Raw genomic sequence first — 24,100 nt, 5'->3', positions numbered from 1 at the left:
TGTCTTTGTCTCTCTTCTCTATTTAGTATTAGTCACTTTTCTTGGATGATGTCACTCAATATCTTTGAACTTCCATGAAGCCCTAACACAAAAAACTAAAGAATGATGAAAGTGGAAGAAATAATATTATCCAGGAAAGAGGACACTAAATGGTTATTTAATATATATTACAAATAAAAAACAGATTGTGCAGGTTATAGTTAAGTGTTAAGGAATATATTTGTGATATATGTGCATATATGCATGTACTAGTAATGAATGAAGAGCCCATGAATTGTAAAGAGAGCAAGAAAGAATGTGGGGATGGTTCAAAACAAAAGGAAAAGATGTAATTGCATGATAATCCAAAAAGGCACTTATGAGTAGTGATGAGCAATATCTTCTTGCTTGTCCTTCTTATGTAAGTAAAGCCCCCTGCATTGTGGAAATCAGCAAACATTAAGTGCTATGAATCAATATCTCCTTGTATTCTTAATTTGTTACCATCCTTTCCCTAGAATTAATATTGCAACTGATGTGATCACTATTTCAGTCAGAATTAAATAAACATTGCCAACATTGACACAATATTAAGCTTTGTAGGTATAAGAAAACACGGGCACATTCCTTGATCTAGAAACCAGATAATAGAACCAGCAACAGAAGTCAATACCAATACAAATCCACAAGTAACTGGAAGACTAAAAGAGCCTCATAGAAATCCTTAGTCCACCGGTCCCAAAGAATGTTCTCAAGTGAAAATTATCCAGATGAATCCTCCTGGGGCACAGAACTTAAAGCAGCAGTCAGAAACTTCATCAGACAATTAAGGAGTTTAAAGAAAACAGAAGCAAACGAGTCAGTAGAGTTTTTTTTTAATTTTTTGTTCTTTTTCCATTCAAAAATTTATACTTCCTCCCCTCCTACCGTTCCCCTCCTGCTCCCCCACTCACCCTCTTCCCTCCCCCTCCCTGCTTGAGAGAAGGCAGAGAACCCTGCCCTGTGGGTCCTTCACCCTACATCCAGGCCTAGGAAGCTGTGCATCCACATAGACTGGGTCCCAAAAAGCCAGTACACACAGTAAAAACAAGTCCCAGTGCCTTTATCAATGGCTTCTCAGTCAGTCCCCACTGTCAACCACAATCAGAGAGTCCAGTTTGATCACATGCTCGTTCAGTCCCAGTTCAGCTGGATTTGGTGAGATCCCATTAGATCAGGCACACTGTCTCAGTGGGTGGACCAACCACTCGCGGTCTTGACTTCCTTGCTCGTCTTCTCCCTCCTTCTGCCTTTCATTTTTTTTTAAATATTTATTTATTATGTATACAATAGTCTGTCTGTGTATGCCTGCAGGCTAGAGAGGGCACCAGACCCCATTACAGATGGTTGTGAGCCACCATGTGGTTGCTGGGAATTGAACTCAGGACCTTTGGAAGAGCAGGCAATGCTCTTAACCTCTGAGCCATTGGGAGCTCAGTCCATTGCTCAGAGGAGGATCTCTGTCTCTATCTCCATCCTTCACCAGACGAAGATTCTATGGTGATATTTGAGATAATCATCTGTGTGATAGTGGGGCAAGGATAGTTCAGGCACTCTCTTCAATGATGCCCAAGTACCAAGCTGGGAACATCCCCGTGGACACCTGGGATCCCCTCTAGAGCCAAGTCTCTTGCCAACCTTAAAATGGCTCTCTTAATGTAGATATCTTCTTCCCTGCTCCTATATCTGCCCTTCCTCCATCTCCACCCTTCCACTTCCCCAAGCTCTCTCCAGTCTTTCCTTTCTCCCTTCCCCCCTCCTCCTCTCCCCTTCCCCCAACCCCATCCCCACACGTACCCCACTCCCATGCTTCCAACTTTTGCCCGGCAATCTTGTTTTCTTCCAATTTCCAGGAGGATCTATGTATGTTTTTCTTTGGGTTCACCTTGTTATTTGGCTTGTCTAGGCTTGCAAACTATAGGTTTAATGTCCTTTGTTTATGGCTAGAGTTCACTAATGAGTGAGTACATACCATATTCATCTTTTTGGGTCTGGGTTATCTCACTCAGGATAGTGTTTTCTGTTTCCATCCATTTGCATGCAAAATTCAAGATGTCATTATTTTTTACCGCTGAGTAGTACTCTAATGTGTATATATTCCACACTTTCTTTATCCATTCTTCCATTGAGGGGCATCTAGGTTGTTTCCATTCTCTGGCTATTACAAATAATGCTGCTATGTACATAGTTGAACAGATGCTTTTGCAGTATGATTGGGCATCTCTTGGGTATATTCCAAAGAGTGGTATTGCTGGATCCTGAGGAAGGCTGATTGCCAATTTCCTGAGAAATCGCCACACTGATTTCCAAAGTGGTTGTCCTAGTTTGCATTCCCACCAGCAATGGATGAGTGTCCCCCTTACTCCACATCCTCTCCAGCTTAGGCTATCATTGGTGTTTTTGATTTTAGCCATTCTGACAGGTGTAAGATAGAATCTCAAAGTTCAAATGGCCAAAAGACACTAAAGGTCATGTTCAATCTCCTTAGCGATGAGGCAAATGCAAGGCAGTAGAGATTTTTATGTCACACTGCTGGGATCCCTGGTGGTTAAAATGAATGCCAACCCTGTTATTTTTCTAGACATGTACTTTAAACTAAAAACAATGTGATTTGTATTTAAAGAAGTCATGTTGGTTCCGTCTTCAATACACTTGTTACCTGGAAGAATTACCACTAAATCCAACTGCAATGTTCTCTAAAATGTGAGGGATGGAGCTTTGCAGTCATCTGTGGCTTGGGGTTACACACAAAAATTGAAGAATAAACAGCTTTTTTTTCATAAATAAAATAACATAAAAGACTAATTTTAAAAGAAAAAATTTAAATGAAATTACCATAGTTTTGACCCTGATATAATTAAGGAAATAATTTGAGTGTTTGTGTTTAAATCTGACAACAGGAAAAGTATATATATATTTTTTTGCTGTAGAAGAATCATCACACTTCCTGCACCACAAAGGTTTGTTCTGCTGATGTTACAAACATGATAGTACTCGATTCCAGGCTTGAAACAGCATAGAATAGCAATTTAACACACTGTCTTTTATTTTTGTAAGCTTATGATTTACACTGACATGCAATGTATATGCCATTTGATATTTATTTACTTTTAAATTCTGCTAATCTCAAAAAATACAGTTAACAAAATTTTACTGCTAAATTTTGAAAAAAGTTTGGAAAATAATATAAAATAACTTGATATCTTAGCTATCTATGATTGTGTCATATGAATAATACATAAGATTTCTAGAGAGCATTGATCTCAGCATTTTACATTTAAATGGTAAAACTTTGAGCATATTGGATATACATATAGTATTTGTTGTTAGAGACATGTGGTACTATTAAATGTTATAATTTTTATGAAGCCAAAAATATATGAAATTTCTGATGTTAGAGATCATTAGAATATTCCAAGTGGTCTTTGTAGCTCAGGCCTGCAATCCTAGTCATTTTGGAGACTATGACTGGAAAATTATAATTCAAAGTTTGGGCTATCGATCAAATCCAAGGTCAGTCTGAGCAACATGAAACTTCATACCGAAATAAAGAGAATAATATAAATAGCTGGTGTTGGTTACTCAGCAAACAAGGCCCTGCTTAGCATATTTTCTGCCCTTTCTGAATCCCTGTTCCCATATTGGGAAGTGCTTCTGGGTTCCATGGTTTATTAAAGGCATCTTCCTTTCTCCAAGGCACTGACTGCCTTGGAATCACTGATCTCTGATTTTTGAGAGAACCACTCTTGTCTGTTCCTCACTGAATCATGAAAAAGACTATATGTTAAAATAACATTTCTGCACTCTGACAAGATCCTAATGGTCATCACCTGAAACAATTGCTTGTGTCTTGATATAATACCCCTGGGAATCCTTTCTTACTTCTGGTTATTCACAATAAACCTGACCATGTCAAGTTAATTGCTTAATTATTTCCATTCATTGTGATGAAGTTACTGAAGAGTTTAACAAATATATTTTTGCTAACACTTCATATGAATTCCTTTACCTTTGTCTCATGATAATTCTGGAAAACAGAATAATTAAAATAGCCAAGCTCTGAAACAGATATTTCAGCTTTCCTGAAAACATACTGAAAAGTTTATGCTATGTTAATGTATCAGTCTAGACTACTTGTTTTTCCAATTGTAAAGCCAATTGTATGTGGCAGATATCCAGAGAAATTTTTGCTTCCACATTGCTGAAATGCATATTAGTTAAAGACTTTTAAAATGACTTTAAAGCACAATTTATTCAAGGTGAGCATATGTGTATATTTTAGGATTAAACCTTTACATTCCTGAAAATATTGTTTTTAAAAAAATGAGTGTGTATATTCTAATTAACATGTACAAAAATATACATCATGTTAATTGCAATGACCTAAACTTTGTAAACAACATAAGTGGACAGAATTGACTGAATATTAAGAAGCAAATCAGTATATATTCATAAAATTAAATTGCATCTATTAATAAGACCATTGGTAGATGAAATACTAGAGGATATGGGTAAATTTCTGACATGACATTAAGCGAAAGTTAGGAATATAAGATATAGCTATTCTTCAATGGATAGATTGACTCTGTAATGATGGAAAACAAAATCATGTAATAATACCTAGAATATTTCTTATCATTCCTCCTTCCTAATGTGTAGATACAGAAAATGATACTCATTTCCCCTTGAGAATACTGTGATATATTGCTTTTCTTTTTTTCTTTAGTGTCCTGAATTTAAAAGGCCTCGAGACATTGCAGTTGACTGGGTTGCAGGAAATATTTATTGGACTGATCACTCTAGAATGCACTGGTTTAGCTACTATACTACTCATTGGACTAGCCTGAGGTACTCCATCAATGTAGGACAGCTCAATGGCCCCAACTGCACCAGACTGTTGACAAATATGGCTGGCGAGCCCTATGCTATTGCTGTAAATCCTAAAAGAGGGTAAGTTGATGTTTGGTGTTTCTGTTTCTCAATAGAATATAGATATCCACATTTATAGATTTTGTTCTGCATTTTTATTCAGTGTTGAAAATTTCTCTAATACCAAATATTTCCATCATGTTTATCATAACTTTTTTCCTCAGATATCGACACATAATATTTTCATAAATGTTTTCTATATTATGCAATTAATATATTTGTGACTATCACTCTTCTTGTCTCATATGTTTATTTGTTTGGCTTACAAAACATTGGAACTGACATGATGATCACATGACTACCATTATTAAACAGCAATTGGATTTTCTAGACTTTAAAAATAATAAACATAATGCTTAGAGCTTAAGGAAAACAATATATAAAGACATACTCATATTTCAATGTCTTTACATTTTTATTATTTAATCTGAAGATGTCCTTTCTGTGTTAAAAAATGAAAAGCCTATCCATGCAATGTTGAAAAGAAACATTAAATGAAAGTGTTAAATACCTAAAAAGAACCCCAAACAGTAGAATTGTAGAAAATCTTATCCAGTAAATGAAAAAACAATTTCTTTTGCAAAAATACTTAGTTCTGCCTGTAATTTCAATATTTGGAGACAGAAGGATATGGAGTTCGAGACCAGCCTCAGCTCTATAAGGAGCTTGAGGGCTAGCCTGGGCTTTCCTATCTGAAAAAAGAAAAGAGAGAGAAAGAAGTACTGTTTTCTGGATCATTCTAATGACTTAAATATTTTTTTAAAAAAAATATTGAAAAAAGATTTTTTTCTCATATCATACATCCAGCCTCAGTTTTCCCTCCCACCAGTCTTCCCAGCTCCCTCCACCTCATCTGAGAATTTTTTACAACATGTATATAAAGTATTTTGATCATATTGTCACCCTCTTCCCCACTATGACTCTTTCAAAGCCCCTTGCCCACCGTATCCCCCTTCGAGTTTTGTGTCTGTTTCCATTTAAATAATTATTTGACTTTTATAACCCACTTGTTTTTGTATCATCTCTATTTATTAAATCATATGTCAGTATAAGATAACAACAAGCTTTTAAAATAGTTTTCTCTTGAGGTTTTTATGGGGTTTTCAAAACTAAAATTTATACAACAAATAATAAGCTATGATGTATGTCATTAAATAAAATACCTCAACAATGACATTTGGGTAAGGTTTTATTTGGAATATTGTTTTACAAGATTGGCAGTTGGAGTTGAACATCAATTTAAGTCAGGAATATGCTTAATGAGGGGACTGGATCACTTGACACATGTGATCTGATTAGACACTGGTAAAGGAAGACAGCAGTTTTTACAGCACTGTTTCCAAGCTAATCTCTTTGACCTACTCTCTGCAGGATGATGTACTGGACTGTAATTGGGGACCACTCCCATATAGAAGAAGCAGCCATGGATGGCACTCTGAGGAGGATTTTAGTACAAAAAAACTTACAGAGACCAACAGGTATGATGTATTTGGCATGCAGTAAATACAAAGTAAGATGATAGGCTTATTAGTAATAACAGTTTTTTTTCTAGTATTCTTCATGCTAAAACATTTTTGAGTAGATAAAATACGTGTAGTATGATATTACAGAATTCATCTACATTCTATAGTCGTTTCCCAACTCTAAACGCAGTTAGTATCATATGCCACCTTCATTTTAAGATCTTATTTGAACACTGCTTAAGTCATAAGTCTATTAGTAGGTTCTTACATGAATCAAGCTTTGATAGATCCTAGCAATGCTTTGGCGTATTTATTTAGATGCATGTTAATTATATATGTGGTAATATTTCCAGAGCATACCAAGAGAAATGAACTCAAAGATGGCAAATGTAACTACTTTCTGTAAAATGTCTGGTTTCACGGTACATGACTTTGCATTCAGTTTTTATTTTTGTTTTCTCACTCTTCTTCCCAAATCTAAAACTCCCAATATTCTGCTCCCTGAGCACCACTCAGGGCTCCAGTCTTGACTCAGTTCCGTATTTCCTGCTCGTTCCATGTTCCCTCATCAGACAACCCAAGGCTTATTCCTCTCTCTCTCTCTCTCTCTCTGTCTCTCTCTCTCTGTCTCTCTCTCTCTCTCTCTCTCTCTCTCTCTCTCTCTCTCTCTCTTTCTCTCTCTCTCTCTCTCTCTCTCTCTCTCTCTCTCTCTCTCTCTCTAAACTGCCTAATGCCAAACTTTAAAGATTTCAGTCATAATACCATAATCCTAAATTTTGTGCCTCCTGCCCTGCTCTGTGCCTACCAGTAAAATAATTGAATGGTGGTTCATTTGCATGATCTACTTTTTTTTGTTTTTTATTTATACTTGGCTATCTTTCACACTTTAAAATAATTTTGGTTGTTACATATTTATTAAATTTAGTTTGCTTTGTGAGTTTCATTTGACGCTACCATTTTTATTCTTTATGGAATTGAGAAGTTTAGGGGAATTAAGTCTACTGCCATGTCTTTCATTCAAGTAACACATGCTTTTGGAACTGAAGAAAGTTTCTACACTCGTGAAGCAAGTGTCAGCCATTGTGAAACATGTCATAGTAGAGGTTATTTTACATACTTGCAAAATTTTAGGCAGTTATAATTACCATATAAAAAAGAAAAGCCATTCAGGATGGGTAATTGTTTGGGATAATATTTCATTATGAGTTCAAATACCTCACTTGTAAAATTTGTTGCTTAAGAAGTAACACGAATAAAAAAGACAGCAAATTGTATTAGGTTTCTGTTGTTGTCTTTTTGTTTTATTTAACTGTGATTAACACTTGAGTGAAATAACTGTCAGGGACCAATTTCAACAAGGATGCCACTTACCAGGGGAGGGAATGGGGATTAGAAAAATAAGCAAAGAGAACAAAGACACCAGTGAAAATAATAAAACAGAAGTAGGATAATACTGGGAAGGAGTTCCAGTGAATACTGAAGTAGCCTGCACTCATTTCCCATATACTTTTATATCCCAAAACAGAAAGGCAAAGAAGACAAAAGACTGATTTAACGAGATGCGGTTAGAACAGATACATGCTTCAAAACTTTGAGACATCAAGCCATTAACTCACGAGGAAAGCATTCTGTTGTTTAGGCTGTGAACCCACCCTAGACCAAGTATCCTGAAGGCAGCCACTCCCTAGGTCAAACCTCCTAATTCAAAAGAAGAGCGGAAATATGCTTGAATACTCTCATCTTCCACCAGGGTGGAAAGAATATACCTTTATGGGCCATCTTAATGCCCAAAATACCAATAAACACATCCTATGTCAGGGTGTGTATCCATACTTATTGTTAACAATTTTGAACAATGAAACTGTCTGGCCTTCAAACAAGGTAGAAGTAGGCTCATATTTTTGAGTCTCCACACACACCTTCAAAGAAAGAAGATTACTTGGGCTGAGAGCTTTTAAACATTTTAGCCACATCTATTGCTTGAGTCTGAGGTGAAAGATAATAATATGGTATTATCAGTGTTTTATTGGCATTGCTTACCCCGTGGAAGATATGAATTGGAGAGGAACACATAGCCAAGAACCAGGAATAAACTTTGACGTCATCCTCCCAACTCCCTATATTTCCACAACCTTGAATACCACCTGATTTGCTTTTTTGTTGCTGGGATAAAATATTATGACCAAAAGCAAATTGGGGATGGAAAAGACTTGTGTTTTCAGGGTATAGCTCATCACACATAGAAGTCAGGACTAGATCTCAAGACAGTAATTGATACAGATACCATGGAAGAATACTTTTTACTGGCTTTCTATTTGGCTCATACTCAGAAAGCTTTCTTATATAGTCCAGAACTACCTGCTAAGGGATTGTACCACCCTCACTAGGCTAGGTCCTCAGGCATCAACTGGCAATCAAGACAATCACAGACATGCCTAGCATACAGGCAAATACCATGAGGCAATCTTTAGTTCATGTTCCCTCTTCTCAGGTGACTCTAAGTTGTGTGAAGTTGATAATAAACACTAGCCAGGATACAAACCGTAAGGTGTGGGGCATTTCATACCTAAAACAAAGTATCACTCATGTGAATATGTGGTACACGAGCTTTTCATGCAGTGAGGATGGTAAGTTCTGTTAGGAGATGTGCTTAATATGTGTCAAGATAGAAAGAAGCTTAGTTTGCCTGGAATAATATAAGGTAAGCAAGAGCTTGTCAGATGCGATATGGCTTCATTATGTACTTCATTATAATTCCTTATCATTAAAAATCACCACATGTTCACTTTACATTATATATTTTACAGTCATTGAAAATATAGATCCTTGCATTCATTCAGTTTATCCTCTCAAATAGCACACCAGAAAAATAAGGTTTTGTTTGCACATGTACACACAGACCCCATGTAAATGACACAGAAGGAACGCACTGATGCAAAGATGTCACCTCAACTGCAGAAAAAGAGTCTTGGGAGCGTGGATGGTTAAAATAGTTTCCTAGTACATGACCAGTAACAGACCCTGGGGAATTTCACAATAAAATTTAAAGAATGTTCTTAAGTAGTCTCAAGGTAAGAGGTGGAACTGAAGGGAAGTCAAGCAGCAGAGTAAAGAAATTAGGAAATGACACAGGATGATGTGTAAAGAAAAGAAGGACTAGTTCTTTCACGTTTAAGAGGACTCTGTGATTATACAAAATCTAGTTATTTACCTGTGTGTTTGTTTATTTATTTTTACTGTAGTTTTAGGGTCTTTAAAATCATGGAAAGAAAGATAAAAAGAAGAACAGTGTGAAATGTGATGAAACTTCAGGCCTCAGGGCCAGAGTCAGACATCATGGTGGGAGCACTGATTCTTATGAAGTGGGAACAAGATATGATTCTTTACGAATAGCAGATATGAGGCTGGCTATCATTTAGATCCTGTGCATAATCTTTTCAGCTTAGAAGTTTTGCTTTGATAACATCTGTTCCACTCACAATAACAGACTTTTAGATTGTTTGCTGAGTTTGTCAATACTTATTGACCACTCCATATGTAGTAAGCACAATTCTTGAAAATTGTAATAAAGAGAACAGAAACCTGCCCTGGAAAGTACACACAAACCTCCATTGCATAGAAGTTTAGAGGAGCACAGAAAAAGGAACATTAGAAGTATAATTAACAGTGGGGAGATAGAAATATATGCTCACTTTTAGGGCAGTAAGTAGGCCTTGACAGGGGCTGTACCTGAGTACAACTGTACTCAGGATGTGTACTGCTGTCTCTCAGCCACAGAAAAGGAAGTTACCTTATCTCAATGGAAATGTTTCATAGATGCTAGAAGTTTTAGTGTTGGAACTCAGACACTAAATTTGATATGGAAAATCAATACAAAGGAAGTTGCTAGCCCTGTTAAGATGGAGGAGGGATTCACAAATGAGGCTAGAAATGCAGACTATTTTAGAAAGTCAAGTTTGAAAGTGAAGGTACAAAAAGAGTCTAATCAGCCGGGCGGTGGTGGCGCACGCCTTTAATCCCAGCACTCGGGAGGCAGAGGCAGGCGGATCTCTGTGAGTTCGAGACCAGCCTGGTCTACAGAGCTAGTTCCAGGACAGGCTCCAAAACCACAGAGAAACCCTGTCTCGAAAAAAAAAAAAGAGAGAGTCTAATCATAGGATCCTAAATTTCAGTAATTTCATAGTTAAATAAAAGTGTATCAAAAGGAAAATAGTATATGCTGTTGTGCACAGCACATGCCTGCTGGAAAAAAACCTGAGGCAGGAGGACTAAAACCCTTTTTCTTACGTGAGCTTGATATAAAACTGACCAAGGTGAGGAATATTTAACTGTCAATTTCTCTTATTTGCAAATGAATTCAATAATTTATTTCACAGATAATTCCAAATAATTATGTAAAATATTCACTAAAGCAGATTGTGTTTCTATGACTATGTTGGGGTTGTAAAGAAATTGGAAACTGAAAAATCTTTTTTTATTCTTCTGTTTAAAGCTACACAAAATTATTACAATGTTATTTAATACACAACTGACAGTATTGTTTACTCTTCTATTTCTGTGAAGAGACACATTTAAAAGATAGTATTTAATTTGGGACTTGCTTGCAGTTTCAGTAGGTTAGTCCATGGCTATCTCAACAGGAAGCATGATAGCAGGAAGGCAAGCAAAGCATTATAGCAGTATGTGAAAGTTTATACCTAATCCACAGTGAGCGTGCAAGCCTGGGAGGGCATGGACTTTTGAAACAGCAAACGCTACCCCACACCCATGATGCTCCCCCTTCAACTGGGCAGCACATACTAATTTGTCCTAAATATCACACCAAATAGGAATTAAACATTTAAATATATAACTCTATATGGACTATACTCATTCATACCCACATATAATACATAAAGTATGCTTTTTTTTTTAAAAAAAAAGATTTATTTATTTATCATGTATATACTGTTCTGTCTGCATGTATCCCTGCAGTCCAGAAGAAGGCAGCAGGTCTCATTACAAATGGTTGTGAGTCACCATGGGTTTGCTGGGAATTGAACTCAGGAGGAACAACTTAAGTCTGGAAGATCAACCAGTGCTCTTAATCTCTTAGGCATTTCCCCAGCGCTATAAAGTATGCTTTTTAAAAATAAATAAACTTAATTTTCTGTATATCATGGCAAAGCCTTAAGTAGGTACCCCTTAAAATGTCCACAATAATTAATGAATAAACATCAAAGCATTATTCTTACTATTAGTAATAATTTACTATTTTTTTTTAGTTTAAATTGTTTTACACAATAGTTACAATACTGTGAGATGCAAAAAGAAAATCAAACCTTTTGTGTTAAAGGAGAGGGCTTGCTTTTTGTCCCAGCTGCCTGGCTAGCTTAGACCCAAAATAACCACACAAAAACTATATTCATCAAAACACTGCTTGGCCCATTAGCTATAGATTTTTATTGGCTAATTCTTACATCTTAATTTAACCCATTTTTATTAGTCTGTGTATTGCCATATGACTGTGGCTTACAGGCAAGATTCTGACAGGTGTCTGTCTCAGGCAGACGATCCATGGTGTCTCTCCCTCTGCTCTTCTTCCTAGCATTTAGTTCTATCTTCTTCATCTACCTAAGATCTGCCCTATCAGGCCCAAAGCAGTTTCTTTATATATTAAACAATGAAAGCAACACACAAACAGAAGGACCTCCTATACCATTTCCCTTTTCTGTTTAAACAAAACGAAGGCTTTAATTTTAACATAGTAAAATTAATAAAACAAAACAGTTATCAAGAAAGAATTACAGTTAAAATATTTATATCTACTTTATCTTTTATCATAACTAAGGAAAGCTATACCTATAACTATCTATCTATTCTTCAACTCCATCAAAGACTCCAGAAGGATATAATATTACCTAAGTAAACAGGAAGTAAATTATAAGCAACTTCCAAAACTCTAGAAATGACAGACACATCTTGCTGCATGGACAGTTACCCAAAGTTATTCTATACCATTTGGGCATCCATCTTTGGCCTTCAGGCCCATAGTATTCAGCAGACTTTTTTACAAACCAGGAGATTTCAAAGACAGTTTGGACACTTTCTTTTGTATCCTGCAGAATGTCTCAAAGACTCTTTCATGAAACAGGAACCCCAAAGGATCATTTCATTTTTAGGCAAGTTTAGCAGTCATCTCTCTGTGGGTTTTTTATGTCCAGTTTATGCAACAGTCCAGGGAAGAACAGTTTCTTGCCCAAATGGCTAACCAACTCCATAGGAGCATCTTCAATGCCCATCTTTCTCAGGAAGTAGCTTGGTGCTGCCAGGAGCAGACCTGTCTCATTGTCATGAAAAATCTTAAGTAATTAAAACATCTAAATGCCATATTCTGAAGTTTTTGAAAGATATAAAGAATGCCTATCTGAAATATATCTATGTACATTCAGAAAATCTAACTAACATGACTACAAACTTGACTATTATTGATGATTATCTATTAGCATATATTTCTTAATTATACATTACATTTTTAATGAGCTACACAATCACAATACCTTAATCAAGATCAGAAATACATATACATATAACAAAATTCACCTTAAATTTATAACAATAAATCAAGATTTATACCAATGTAAATTATTCATATCTATATCACATTCCCCTTTAAATGTAAGAGCATTTATAAACAATATTTGGGAAACATAGAAAGTGTTGGGAGAACTCTCCAGTGACTGAAATCCTGAAATTGGCCTATTAGTTTTCCATAGGTTTTATACCCAAAGTAAACTGGGGAATAAGGTAACAAAAGACTTCATTAACATGATACAAAAAGATAACTCACACAGTCAATGGCTTTATCACTGTGAGAAATCAAATCTGTCACCTAGGTAGCTAAGGTACTCTAGGTCAAGTAAGCTAAAGATTGCCCTTCCTTAGGTGACCTCAAAGGTACAATGGAAAGAGGAGAAGTACATTTGCATCTTCTGACCACCCATCAGGATAGCATTGAGCTATATTAATTTCAAAAGATCCAGGCAACCACCTCCTGAGTTAGGAGGTACAATTATGCCTGTCAGTAGCCAAACTCTCTGACCTGCAAACAAGGTGGAAATGGGCCTGGATTTTTCAGTCTCTAATGTGATTTCTTTCTTTCTTCTAGTTTATTGTGTTTTCCATGATTTCTTTAGGGTTTTATTTATTTACTCTTTAAGGACTTCTATCATCACATAGTTTGTTTATTTATTTATTTACTTATTTATTTTTTAGTCTTTTTATATTGTGCTTCAGTTATGTTAGAATATTTAGGACCTACTGTGGTAGGATATCTGGGCTCTGAAGGAAACATAATTTTTGGGCTGTTATTGTTTGTATTCTTTTACTGGCATCTAGGTATATGTACTTGATGTAATTTTAGGTCTAAATGTTTATTTCTGGGTTTGTCTTGTTTTGACGGGAATTTTGTTCCTTGGTTTCTGCTTTCTCTCTAGTTTTGCAGAGTGTGTTGTTTTAAGTGTTCCTTGTTTTATTTGCTTCCTCATCTTAGGCATTCTTGGAGGAATGCTTGCTAGGGATGGAGAATGGTTTTCCAGCAGGTGTTTTCTCTAGCTGAGTAGGTGGTCTTTAGAGTTTGTAGCTGGGACAGAGTTGAAGTATAAAGGAAAGGGGGATCCTCATGAGACGTGGGCAGGTGGGAGAGAGAACCAGCATCTGTTCTTTTTTTGTAGCACTAGGGTAGAGCCTGAGAATTGATTCTGGGGTGATACAGAGAGGTGGGGAGATCTATGGGTTTCTTGTCTTCTGGCAGGGGTAGGCTGTGTTTGCATAGGAGGTTTCCATCAGAGTTGGGGGCTGGGACACAGTGATCACTGCTTAAGAAAAGGGTGTTCTGTTGAAGAGCTGTGGGCAACTGTGAGAACTGGGTATGGGGTGGTAGAGAGTAGGGAATCTACAACGGCAACATGCCCGATCTTCAGGCAGCCATTGGCTGTGGCTGAGCCTAACTCAACTATCACAATAGCGCCTTAATACAAGATGATAATGGAGTACCATGAACCATTGTTCTGTATTTCTGCTTTTTGTATATGTACATGTGGGAGATGTGCATTGTACAAATATTGCATTGAAGTATATTCACTGTTCATGCATTCCTAATATTTTGGAATTCTTTCTAACAATTGTCTTTCCCTTTCTCTGTATGTAAATATTTACTCTAACTTCAAATGAGAGCATATTAAAATGATTAACTCTCATAAAGTCTGTGTAATCATGTGTGTAATTTTTATGTTGTAGTGTGTAGAAAGAAGAAGCTGTTTGTAGTGAGAGGGCCCGCTTGTTTGTCCCGGCCTCCCGGCTAGCTTAATCCCAAAATAACCACACAGAAACTGTATTATTTAAAACATTTCTCAGCCCAGTAGCTCTAACGTCTTATTGGCTAACTCTTACATCTTAATTTAACCTATTTCTAGCAATTAGTGTTCGGGGTAAAATTCCCAGTGTCTGCTTCTGGCAGCTCCGTGGCATCTCTCTTATTCTGCTGTTCCTCCCGTGTTCAGTTCGTTCCTCCTTGCCTACCTAAGTTTTGCCCTATCAACAGGTCAAGGCAGTTTCTTTAGTAACCAATGAAAGCAAAACATAGACAGAAGGACCTCCTACACCAGTCGTGTTATCGAAATGTGACATTTCTACTATCCTCTAAAACCTAATTATGTGACTAGAATACAGTACATTTAGTTATGACTTGTATTTTATCAGCTGGATTAACAGTTGGAAGAGATATGAACTTTCTGAGGTTTATAGTACTTGTTCTCAAAATTTCTTCAAAATTCATTAGCTATGGATTTAATGATACAATGTACTATTAACTATTTAATTAATATTCTATACGCCCAATACTGTAATTAACTCAAAAACATTATTAGTATTCTATACAGATACTGTCCTGGTGGCATATTAAAGTGCTTAAATTAGCCTGCACTTAACAGTGAGTAGGGTTTGGGGTTTTTTTTTTTTGTTTGTTTGTTTTTTTGAGACAGAGTTTATTTGTAGCTATGGAGCCTGTCCTGGAACTAGCCCTTGTAAACCAGGCTGGCCTCAAACTCACAGAGAATCACTTGCCTCTGCCTCCCGAGAGCTGGGATTAAAGGCGTGTGCCACCACTGCCAGGCAGAGGTAGGTGTTTAATGAACAAATGGACACCTACAAATTTAAGGTTTTAATCAATTGAAAGGCATCTAAGTCTCTTTAAAGAAATACACCATCTTATTTTTTTAACCTAGTACTGTAGTCATCATAAGAAGAAGCATGACCAGTTTTCATATTTAGGCAGTGAGTAGAGAGTGACAAGTATTCACCTCCACAGCAGGGGTATGAGCTGCTTCCCTTTCAGCCATACACCTGTACAGCATAAATTCATCATCATTACATGAGAAGAAAAAGGTGCCTATGTATGTGTTTTGAGTAATGAATGACATGTCAGAATAGGGACAGTTTTGAATTCTACCTTTGGAAGGAGCTTAGGTAAGATTATATGAGATTGATTTGTGTACCATATCCTTTGAGGAATAGAATCTATGCTGCTTCTATCTTCCCCAAATTGGGGCAGTTGCAGAGGGAATAAAAAAAATGATGTAAGGCTCTTGGACCTCTTGTGATTGCTTGCTTCATTTACCAAAGACTTTGTATTCAGAAATAAAAATTCTCTAATTATATGAAGTGAAGAGAGTTTTAGGACTCTTTTGCTTCTCATTGATGCATCCTTTTTTACTAGCATGGTCATTAACATATGTATGAGGCTTTAGTCTTTAAGTGTGCAGGGAAAGTATCATTAATGTAGCTTGGAATCCAAATAATTAAATATTTATCAAAACATATAAATTAAGATTACATAAGTACATATTTGCTAGTACTTAAGACTGTCTTTCTCTGAATCTGGAACTTGCTGTTTCAATTAGGCTAGCAGAGATTACATAAATCATATAAATAGACAGATACATAATCATGGCTATTCAAACTGTTCATCTAGTTGATATTATCTATACCCTTTGAAAAATATGCAATAACTAAATGCATTGTATGTCAATCATATGCTTAACTGTGAATAGATATTTAAAAAGGTAATATTTCTATAACACTACAAAATAAAGAACAAAATTATTAGAATGGATACAAAGAAACCTTATGATAATTATACATTTTAATGTGATGTTAAATTTGGATTCACAGTGGGTATTTATGCATACCAAGAAAATGGAGATAAAATTGTCAAAAAGAATTTAAAAATATTGGGAATGCAAAAGCAGAGAAAATATTTCTATTCAGAAGTATCTCAGTGTATATATTTATATAAGCATACAAGTCCCATATATAATGTGCATAGTGGAAGATAAATCAGTGGTTTGTGGTCTTTTATTGTAGTTTTATATTAGGGTGCTACTGATGATGGTGAAATCATTTATTAATTAAGGCTCTTGAAAATATAAGAGTTAAAACATTTTAAAATCCCTAAAATGTAATGGCAACCGAGGTATCATCGACAATAATATGTTCAGACAAAAACTCTGACTCATTAAAGCCTATTGTGCTGCTGTCTGTATCAGTCATGACCTTTGCAATGTAGCATAATGTTATCCCTGATTAACCTGAATAAAAACAACACCAATAGGCATGATAATGAAGATAAGGAAAATGTGAGGAGCTACACCCATAGATAGAAACCTCCAGAAAATTAGGAAATACTGAGGATGAAAGAGCGAGTCTTCTCTGGGATGATTTTCCAATAAAAAGTGGTCAGCTATGAAGTCATATCATAGAAGCAACACTAAATGCTAAACACAGAACATTGTATCTATATATTTATGTACTAACATGTGTTAAATATATATGTATATATCATTTATTATATATAAATCAACAAGGACAAAGTAACCGTGTATATGAGAAGGAGCAAGTGTTAAGATAAGGAAATGAGAAGGATTGAAGAAATGAAAGTGTTGGGGAAATGATGTAATAGTGTTTGAACTTAAGAAAATAAAAGGCCAGTTTTAAAAAGCAGCATTTTATTTTAAATTTTCCTTACTCCTACTAATTTCACATAATATATTTGTCATTTTCAGTTTATATAGAAAAGCTTTGTACTGAGCCTTTACTTTTTGTTGTTGCTATTGACAGTTTATTAAAAAAAAGGAGATATTTTAGAGGGAGACAGGTACTTGTTATTCCATATAAACTTGACTTTCACTGTTACTATAAGAAAAGTGAGCGTTCTTTTAATATCGTTTATACTTAAAGGACTTTTTGAACTAAAGGGTTTAAGAAAAAGCACAGTCTTTGATGTATGGATTTCTTTTTGTAATATAAATTCCACTTATCTAAAAATTTTTGTTTTTTATTCTACAATTTCTGATTTTGTATAGCCCCAGTCAATAGTTTACTACTTGACAAAGGTTGCTACGGTCAAGTGTACTCATAATAAATTTGTAATAAACATAATAAGCCATGGATTTACTCTTTTCCATAATAAGCAAATGTAATCTAGAAATAGAAAACTAATTAAATGGGGGAGAAGTTTTGTTTCATTTAACTGCTCATTTTACTAAATTCACAAAGGAGCAAGGCAAGTCTTTTGCTTTTCTTCACCAAGGCTTGACCCTAGTGTCAACAGCAGGAAACTGGATTATTTTAGAGTTCGTTTTTCTCAGAATTAAACAGAAGCAGAGACAGCTCAAGCAGCAAGCTACAAAGCACAGTCTACACTTTAACTTACATTACACCATTTTTCAGAGTCTCACTGGGCAGAGTTCATCTTATTTTACTTAAAGATGAGTACATTCTATTGTTGATTAAATTTTATCTCAACTAGAACTACATAACAAATTGAAAAGTTTCTCACAAATTGCTTTTAAGCCAACTGTTTTTCTTTTCCACTCTACCCCCCAAACGCCTATAATTTAGTGGATCTTCACCTGGAGGTGTACCAGCACTCCATGGTATTAATCTGCTATCCACATTTTAATTGTAATGTTCTTTCAAGGTACATAATGCATTCTGTGTAAATGCTCAATACTTAATACCACACAAATTAAACATCTGCAATAATGAAGATTTATTCAAGAAATTGTGCATCATAGATGTTATTACTTTTCCATCCTTGAGTAACTTTACATTTTAACATAGAGTATACGCTTTTTTGAGAGAAGATATGTCATAATCTCAATCATATTTATGAAATGAACAACAGAGAAATGGAAATAGCCTTTTAATGAATTATCGCTTTAGTGCTTTGTTGTTTACTAGCATAGAATGACTATGAAAATAAGGATTAGCAATCTTAGAAGAAACCTGTAAGATGAAAAATACCAAGTGACACTACAACTCTAAATAGGGACTTTAGTGCTCCTTGTCTCTTATTCTGATTATCAGTCTTTAGTTGCTTTAAACCGAAGCATGCATATGAATGCCTCCCCCACTCAGATAAGTTGTGGTTTTTTTTTTAATTTATTTGCATTGGTATTTTGCCTGCATCTATGTCTATGTGAGTTAGAGTTAGAAACAGATGTGAGATGCCATGTTGGTACTGGGGATTGAATCCGGGTCCTCTGGAGGATTACTCCTCTTTACCACTGAGCCATTCCACCAGCAGTTCAGATCAGCTCTTAATGGCTTTGTTTTATCTAATGGCCCTGAATATTTAGACTGTGGATTCTAGAGCTTCATAAAGGAAATTGAAAGGAAGATGTTTACACTAAGTTTAAATCATTGTTGCACAGAGAACTTCCATGACTCAAGATAAAACCTAAAATATTATGTAAAACTATAATAAACTAACTATAATTAAGAACTCAGTAAGTATGAAAAGGATAATTAAGGTGATCTTACATGCTGGGTTAAAATCGTTCTAATCTGGTATTAAATGAATGCTATCTGATCTGAATGCACGTTTTCAAGGGTAGAGGTAAAGAATTCATTTTTACCTAGTTCCTACATTACTTTGATATGCAATGAATGATTTTTATGCTTCTTAAAGAAAATAACAATCATGATTAAACATTAAAATAGAAACTGAACTCTAAGTAACCTCAGTCTCTTTGTATGACTTCTACCTGCATATTGGTTTTCAGGTCTGACGGTTGATCACTTCGGTGAACGCATCTACTGGGCTGACTTTGAGCTCTCCATCATTGGCAGTGTCCTCTATGATGGTTCAAGTCCAGTGGTCTCTGTCAGCAGCAAGCAAGGTTTGCAGAGTACTTTTTTACTGACAATATTAGTTTGTGACACAAAGAAGTATAGACATTCTGCAATCTGGATTTCCTCTAATTCTTTCAAATTGCAGTGTTTCTGTTAATTAAAATGTCCAATCCCATTGGTATACTTAAGAGGCCACGGCAGAGAGCTCCTCAACTTGGACAAGTATAGGTGTTGGTTGTCAATGCTCAGGATTTATTTCATTCTATAAATTGTTTATGAATAATGCCAGTCAACATTAACTTTTCAAAATTGTGGTGGTGGGCAGGCAGCAGGAAACATATTATTATGAGTCTTTCATCTTGATCCAAGTGAAAAGAGGGTGAGCAATGAGTACTCCTCCCACTAAGAGTGCAGGATCTTCTGTGTTCCACAACTGGGTCCATTTTTCTCTCTGCTTCTCTACCCATCTTCCACCTGTTTTTCCCATTTTCAGGTTCCTATTGATTGCCTAACGCACTCTTTACCTGACTGACAAGTAATTTTGTTCTATCTTCTTTTCTTTTCCCTTCATTTCTCATTCTGTAATTTACCATAAGTACAATGCAAACTTAAAACGTTAAGAATTTTATTACTATGTCCACTAAATATAACTTCACTTCATATGGTTTTTGTAATAAAAATGAGGAAGTTGAAAAATAATTGAATGAAAATTCTGTGGTATCTTTGTTTAAACAGTGTTTTATTGCTATTGTCATTGCTTCCTTGATGTGTTTGCTCAGTTTCCATTCTTAGGAATTTACCAAATCTTCTCTTACTATTATGTTAACCTGGTATAGTGTTGAAAAGAATGGTAGAAGTTGGAAAAATATTTATTATTTTGTAAGATTTATTTATTTTATGTACATGGATATCTTTATATATAGGTATAAATGTGTATCATATCCATGTCCGATATCATTAGAGGTCATATGAGGGGAGTCAGATCTTTTGAATGTAGAATTACAGATGTTTATGAGTCACTAGGTATGTTGGGAATTGAACTCAGGTCCTCTGCAGAAGCAACACATGCTCTTAACTGCTTCTTTATCATTCCAAATCCTCTATATTCCTTTTCTAAAACAAAAGACAGTAATCTTTGTTATTGTTGTTTGATAGTGCATCATTCTGAGCTCATGGTGGCCTTAAACTCTTGTTTATGTTTGAGCCTCCTGAGTGCTGACAATACATGCATATGTCACAATAACCATTTCTATTTTTTCAAATCATCTTGTAATTACATGAAAATCCACTAATTCAGATGATAGAATTCAACTAATAAGTTAATAAATGAGGATTTTCTGAACAGACAGCTTTGTGTTACAGATGAGAGTTGTTTTTCTTCTTGTCAACATCATACCACAGGCAGTTATTCAGCCAGCAAAAAATAACTCCAGATAATCTTTGAAGAAGCGGCAAGGGGTGACAGAGATGTTTGTTCTATAGGTTCTAGGTAGCATGTTTATCACCTTACAGCAACCATTAAAACTATTTTTAAATTCGAAGTTGACAAAAAAACCCAGTAATTGGATTTTGGATAAATGTAGGTATTTTTAACATTTGAATTTATATACAGCCTGTGTTAGCAAATATTAATTGTAAAATATATCTACGTCATCGAGTCATGATTGTGTGAGGCACTTAGATTGAACTCACACTGGCATTAGTTCCTTTCTTCTGAACATTCCAGGTTTGCTGCATCCTCACAGAATTGATGTCTTTGAAGATTATATATATGGGGCAGGACCTAAAAATGGTGTATTTAGAGTACAAAAATTTGGCCGTGGCCCAGTAGAAGTCCTAGCTCTGGATGTTGAGAAAACAAAGAGTATTTTGATATCACATCGCTATAAACAACTAAATTGTAAGTAAAATTTATCAATTTTTTCCTGAGATGTCTTAAATTAATATATTTGTAGTTATGGTAACTATGTTAATATTGCCAGTAAGCTATCTAAGTCTGCTTTTAATGTCCCCAGACATTTCAATTCAGCAAATATATAAAAGTGTCCTCTATTGCCAGAAGAAATATAAACACTTTGCTGCATTTTTTAGAATTTTCTTGGAATTAATTAAAAACAATTAAAACAGCTTATGAGGTTGGTCTACCTTGGAGTTATGAAAATTCATCGATTTCCATTTCTTTGTGCTGTTGTTAAGCACCATTGATCAACATACCATTACCACTGCAACCACAAGAATATTCATAGAGATCTCTTCCCATGAGTTGTATCTTCTCTGACATGTCGTTTATCACTTAACATAAACATAAATTTCCAACCTAGGAAGGATTCTCTAAGGAAGTTATTAAGGATGATATATTGAAATTATGTTGCAAGCTCAGCCAAGTATATTGGAAATTCAAATATAAGTACACATATGTTATGTTTATTAAATAATTTATATTTATTTATAGTCACTTTTTTAAAGACAGTGTTTCTTTGTGTAGCCCTGGTTGTTCTGGAACTCCCGTTGTAGACCAGGCTGTCTACAAACTCAGAGATTTGCCTGCCTCTGCCTCCCAAGAGCTGAGGTTAAAGATGTGTGCCACAATTCCCAAATTTACAGTCAATCTTCAAGGGAAGTCAAGGTGTCCATTTCAATGTGAGTTTTGCAAGTATGTGGAAAGACAGCCATGTTTATAGAAATCACTGGAAACACAATCTGGCAGGAAATAAATCACTGAAATACCTCCTTAGGTTCTGCTGCATTTATTCGGGCGGTGGTGGCACACGCCTTTAATCCCAGCACTCGGGAGGCAGAGGCAGGCGGATCTCTGTTGAGTTCGAGACCAGCCTGGTTCCAGGACAGGCTCCAAAACCACAGAGAAACCCTGTCTCGAAAAACCAAAAAAAAAAAAAAAAAAATCACATATACTGAGTTTATGTTTAATACTTGGGAACGTCATCCCACCTTATAGTTCTGACTAATTCATAATCTCAACTAAATGCTGCTAGATCTGTAATCTAAAGTTAATGCATTCCTATCGTAAACATGGTAGGATGGAGCCGTAGATTTTAGCAGAAAATTTCTGTAATCTGGCTAGAATCTAGTAAAGAGCATTAATCCCCTCTGATCACATATGATGCTTGCTATATAATCATTTAGATAAGTTTAGTGCTCAGTCTCTCACATGGTAAGTAGGAAACCACTTTAATATGTTTCCAGTCATATTTTTTTTAAAAAAATATGATTTAAACTTAAAAAGGCTTGTGAATTCTATTCTCTGTGATCACACAAGTGATAAGTTGTTTCTTTCAAAACTGTACAGTGAGTTACAACAAAGGTTCAGGTATCCCAATTCTAAAGTTGTGTTTCTTTCTTTGCATGCTTTGATGTCCATTGGAAATTCAAAATAGCAAGAATTTAGCAAAGTGCTCAGTTGAAAAATTCTTGTCTTATAAGTTTGATTTAGATTAGCCACCTAAGTTTGAGTCTTGAATATTCTGGAAAGGCAATCATCAGATAATCGTTCATAATGGCCCAAAGGATAAAATAATCAACGTAGATATCTGTACATGTATTGAATCAGAAAGAAAGTTGGGTTACTTTCAATCCAAAAGTTAACTAACTTTATCGAAAAGTACCCCTGAAGTAATGATTAATGTATAGATGTACAATCATATCCTTTGTAGAATGGGCAAATTCCTTATCAAGGAAGGTATTCTGTAATGATTTTTTCTTACTTATAAAGTAGAGTGTCAGCATTAAAATGCAATAGCCTCAGTAAAAATTGCTTTGATTTCTTTTTCATATTGGTAATTCATCATTTCAGCTTGCTGAATTTTATGCTTTTGAAACTTATTTCAACTTTTCTCCCACACATCTCTGTTTTTCTTCATTTTGTTTCCATCAGTACCCAATCCTTGTTTGAATTTGTCATGTGATTTCCTCTGCTTGCTGAATCCTTCTGGGGCCACTTGTGTCTGCCCAGAAGGAAAATATATGATTAATGGAACCTGCAATGATGACAGCCTATTAGGTGGGTATTCTCTCTTATTTTATAAACAGTCAGATGTATTATTCTGTGAACAGTGGGGATGAATTTATATGAGCTTTGGTACTAAGCAGTATTACTTTCTCCATCAATTAATCTGCGTTGATATCAGTGACTTTTGAATGTTTGTAAAATCAGCCCTCTTGACAGAAGATTCTCTATCTGCCTGCCTTCAACAGAACACTGGACATTCAACATGTGCTTAATGGATCAAGAACTGAGAAGTTACTCTCAGAATCTAAATATGTTATTTGATACCTCTTGTTTTATAGATAAGATTTTGGGAATGAGTTTCCTCTATATGTTTAAATTTCAGGGCAGAATTTATTTATTCTTTTAATTTATTTATTTTTGATACCTTTGATTAGTTCATGTATGTAGAATACTAATTTGTAAAAATACAGGATACACTAGAAATTACCTTAATCTATTCATATAATATGATATTTTACATTAAATATTATTAATAGTAAGAATACTACCA

General features: G+C 35.3%; 1 protein-coding gene across 1 annotated transcript in view; it reads left to right on the top strand.

Moving 5' to 3' along the window:
- Positions 1-24,100, top strand: part of Lrp1b (LDL receptor related protein 1B) — a 1,800,012-nt gene that overhangs the window by 1,708,661 nt on the left and 67,251 nt on the right. The window contains exons 78-82 of the mRNA XM_026778709.1: positions 4,745-4,968; positions 6,319-6,425; positions 19,514-19,630; positions 21,310-21,483; positions 23,476-23,601. Of these exons, the coding sequence (XP_026634510.1) occupies positions 4,745-4,968; positions 6,319-6,425; positions 19,514-19,630; positions 21,310-21,483; positions 23,476-23,601 (748 nt within the window). The remainder of the gene's footprint in view (positions 1-4,744; positions 4,969-6,318; positions 6,426-19,513; positions 19,631-21,309; positions 21,484-23,475; positions 23,602-24,100) is intronic.

This window comes from Microtus ochrogaster, chromosome 4, assembly GCF_000317375.1.
Source record: "Microtus ochrogaster isolate Prairie Vole_2 chromosome 4, MicOch1.0, whole genome shotgun sequence".
Taxonomy (NCBI): domain Eukaryota; kingdom Metazoa; phylum Chordata; class Mammalia; order Rodentia; family Cricetidae; genus Microtus; species Microtus ochrogaster.
Note: the sequence above shows the minus strand (reverse complement) of the source record. Positions and strands in the feature narration are given on the sequence as shown.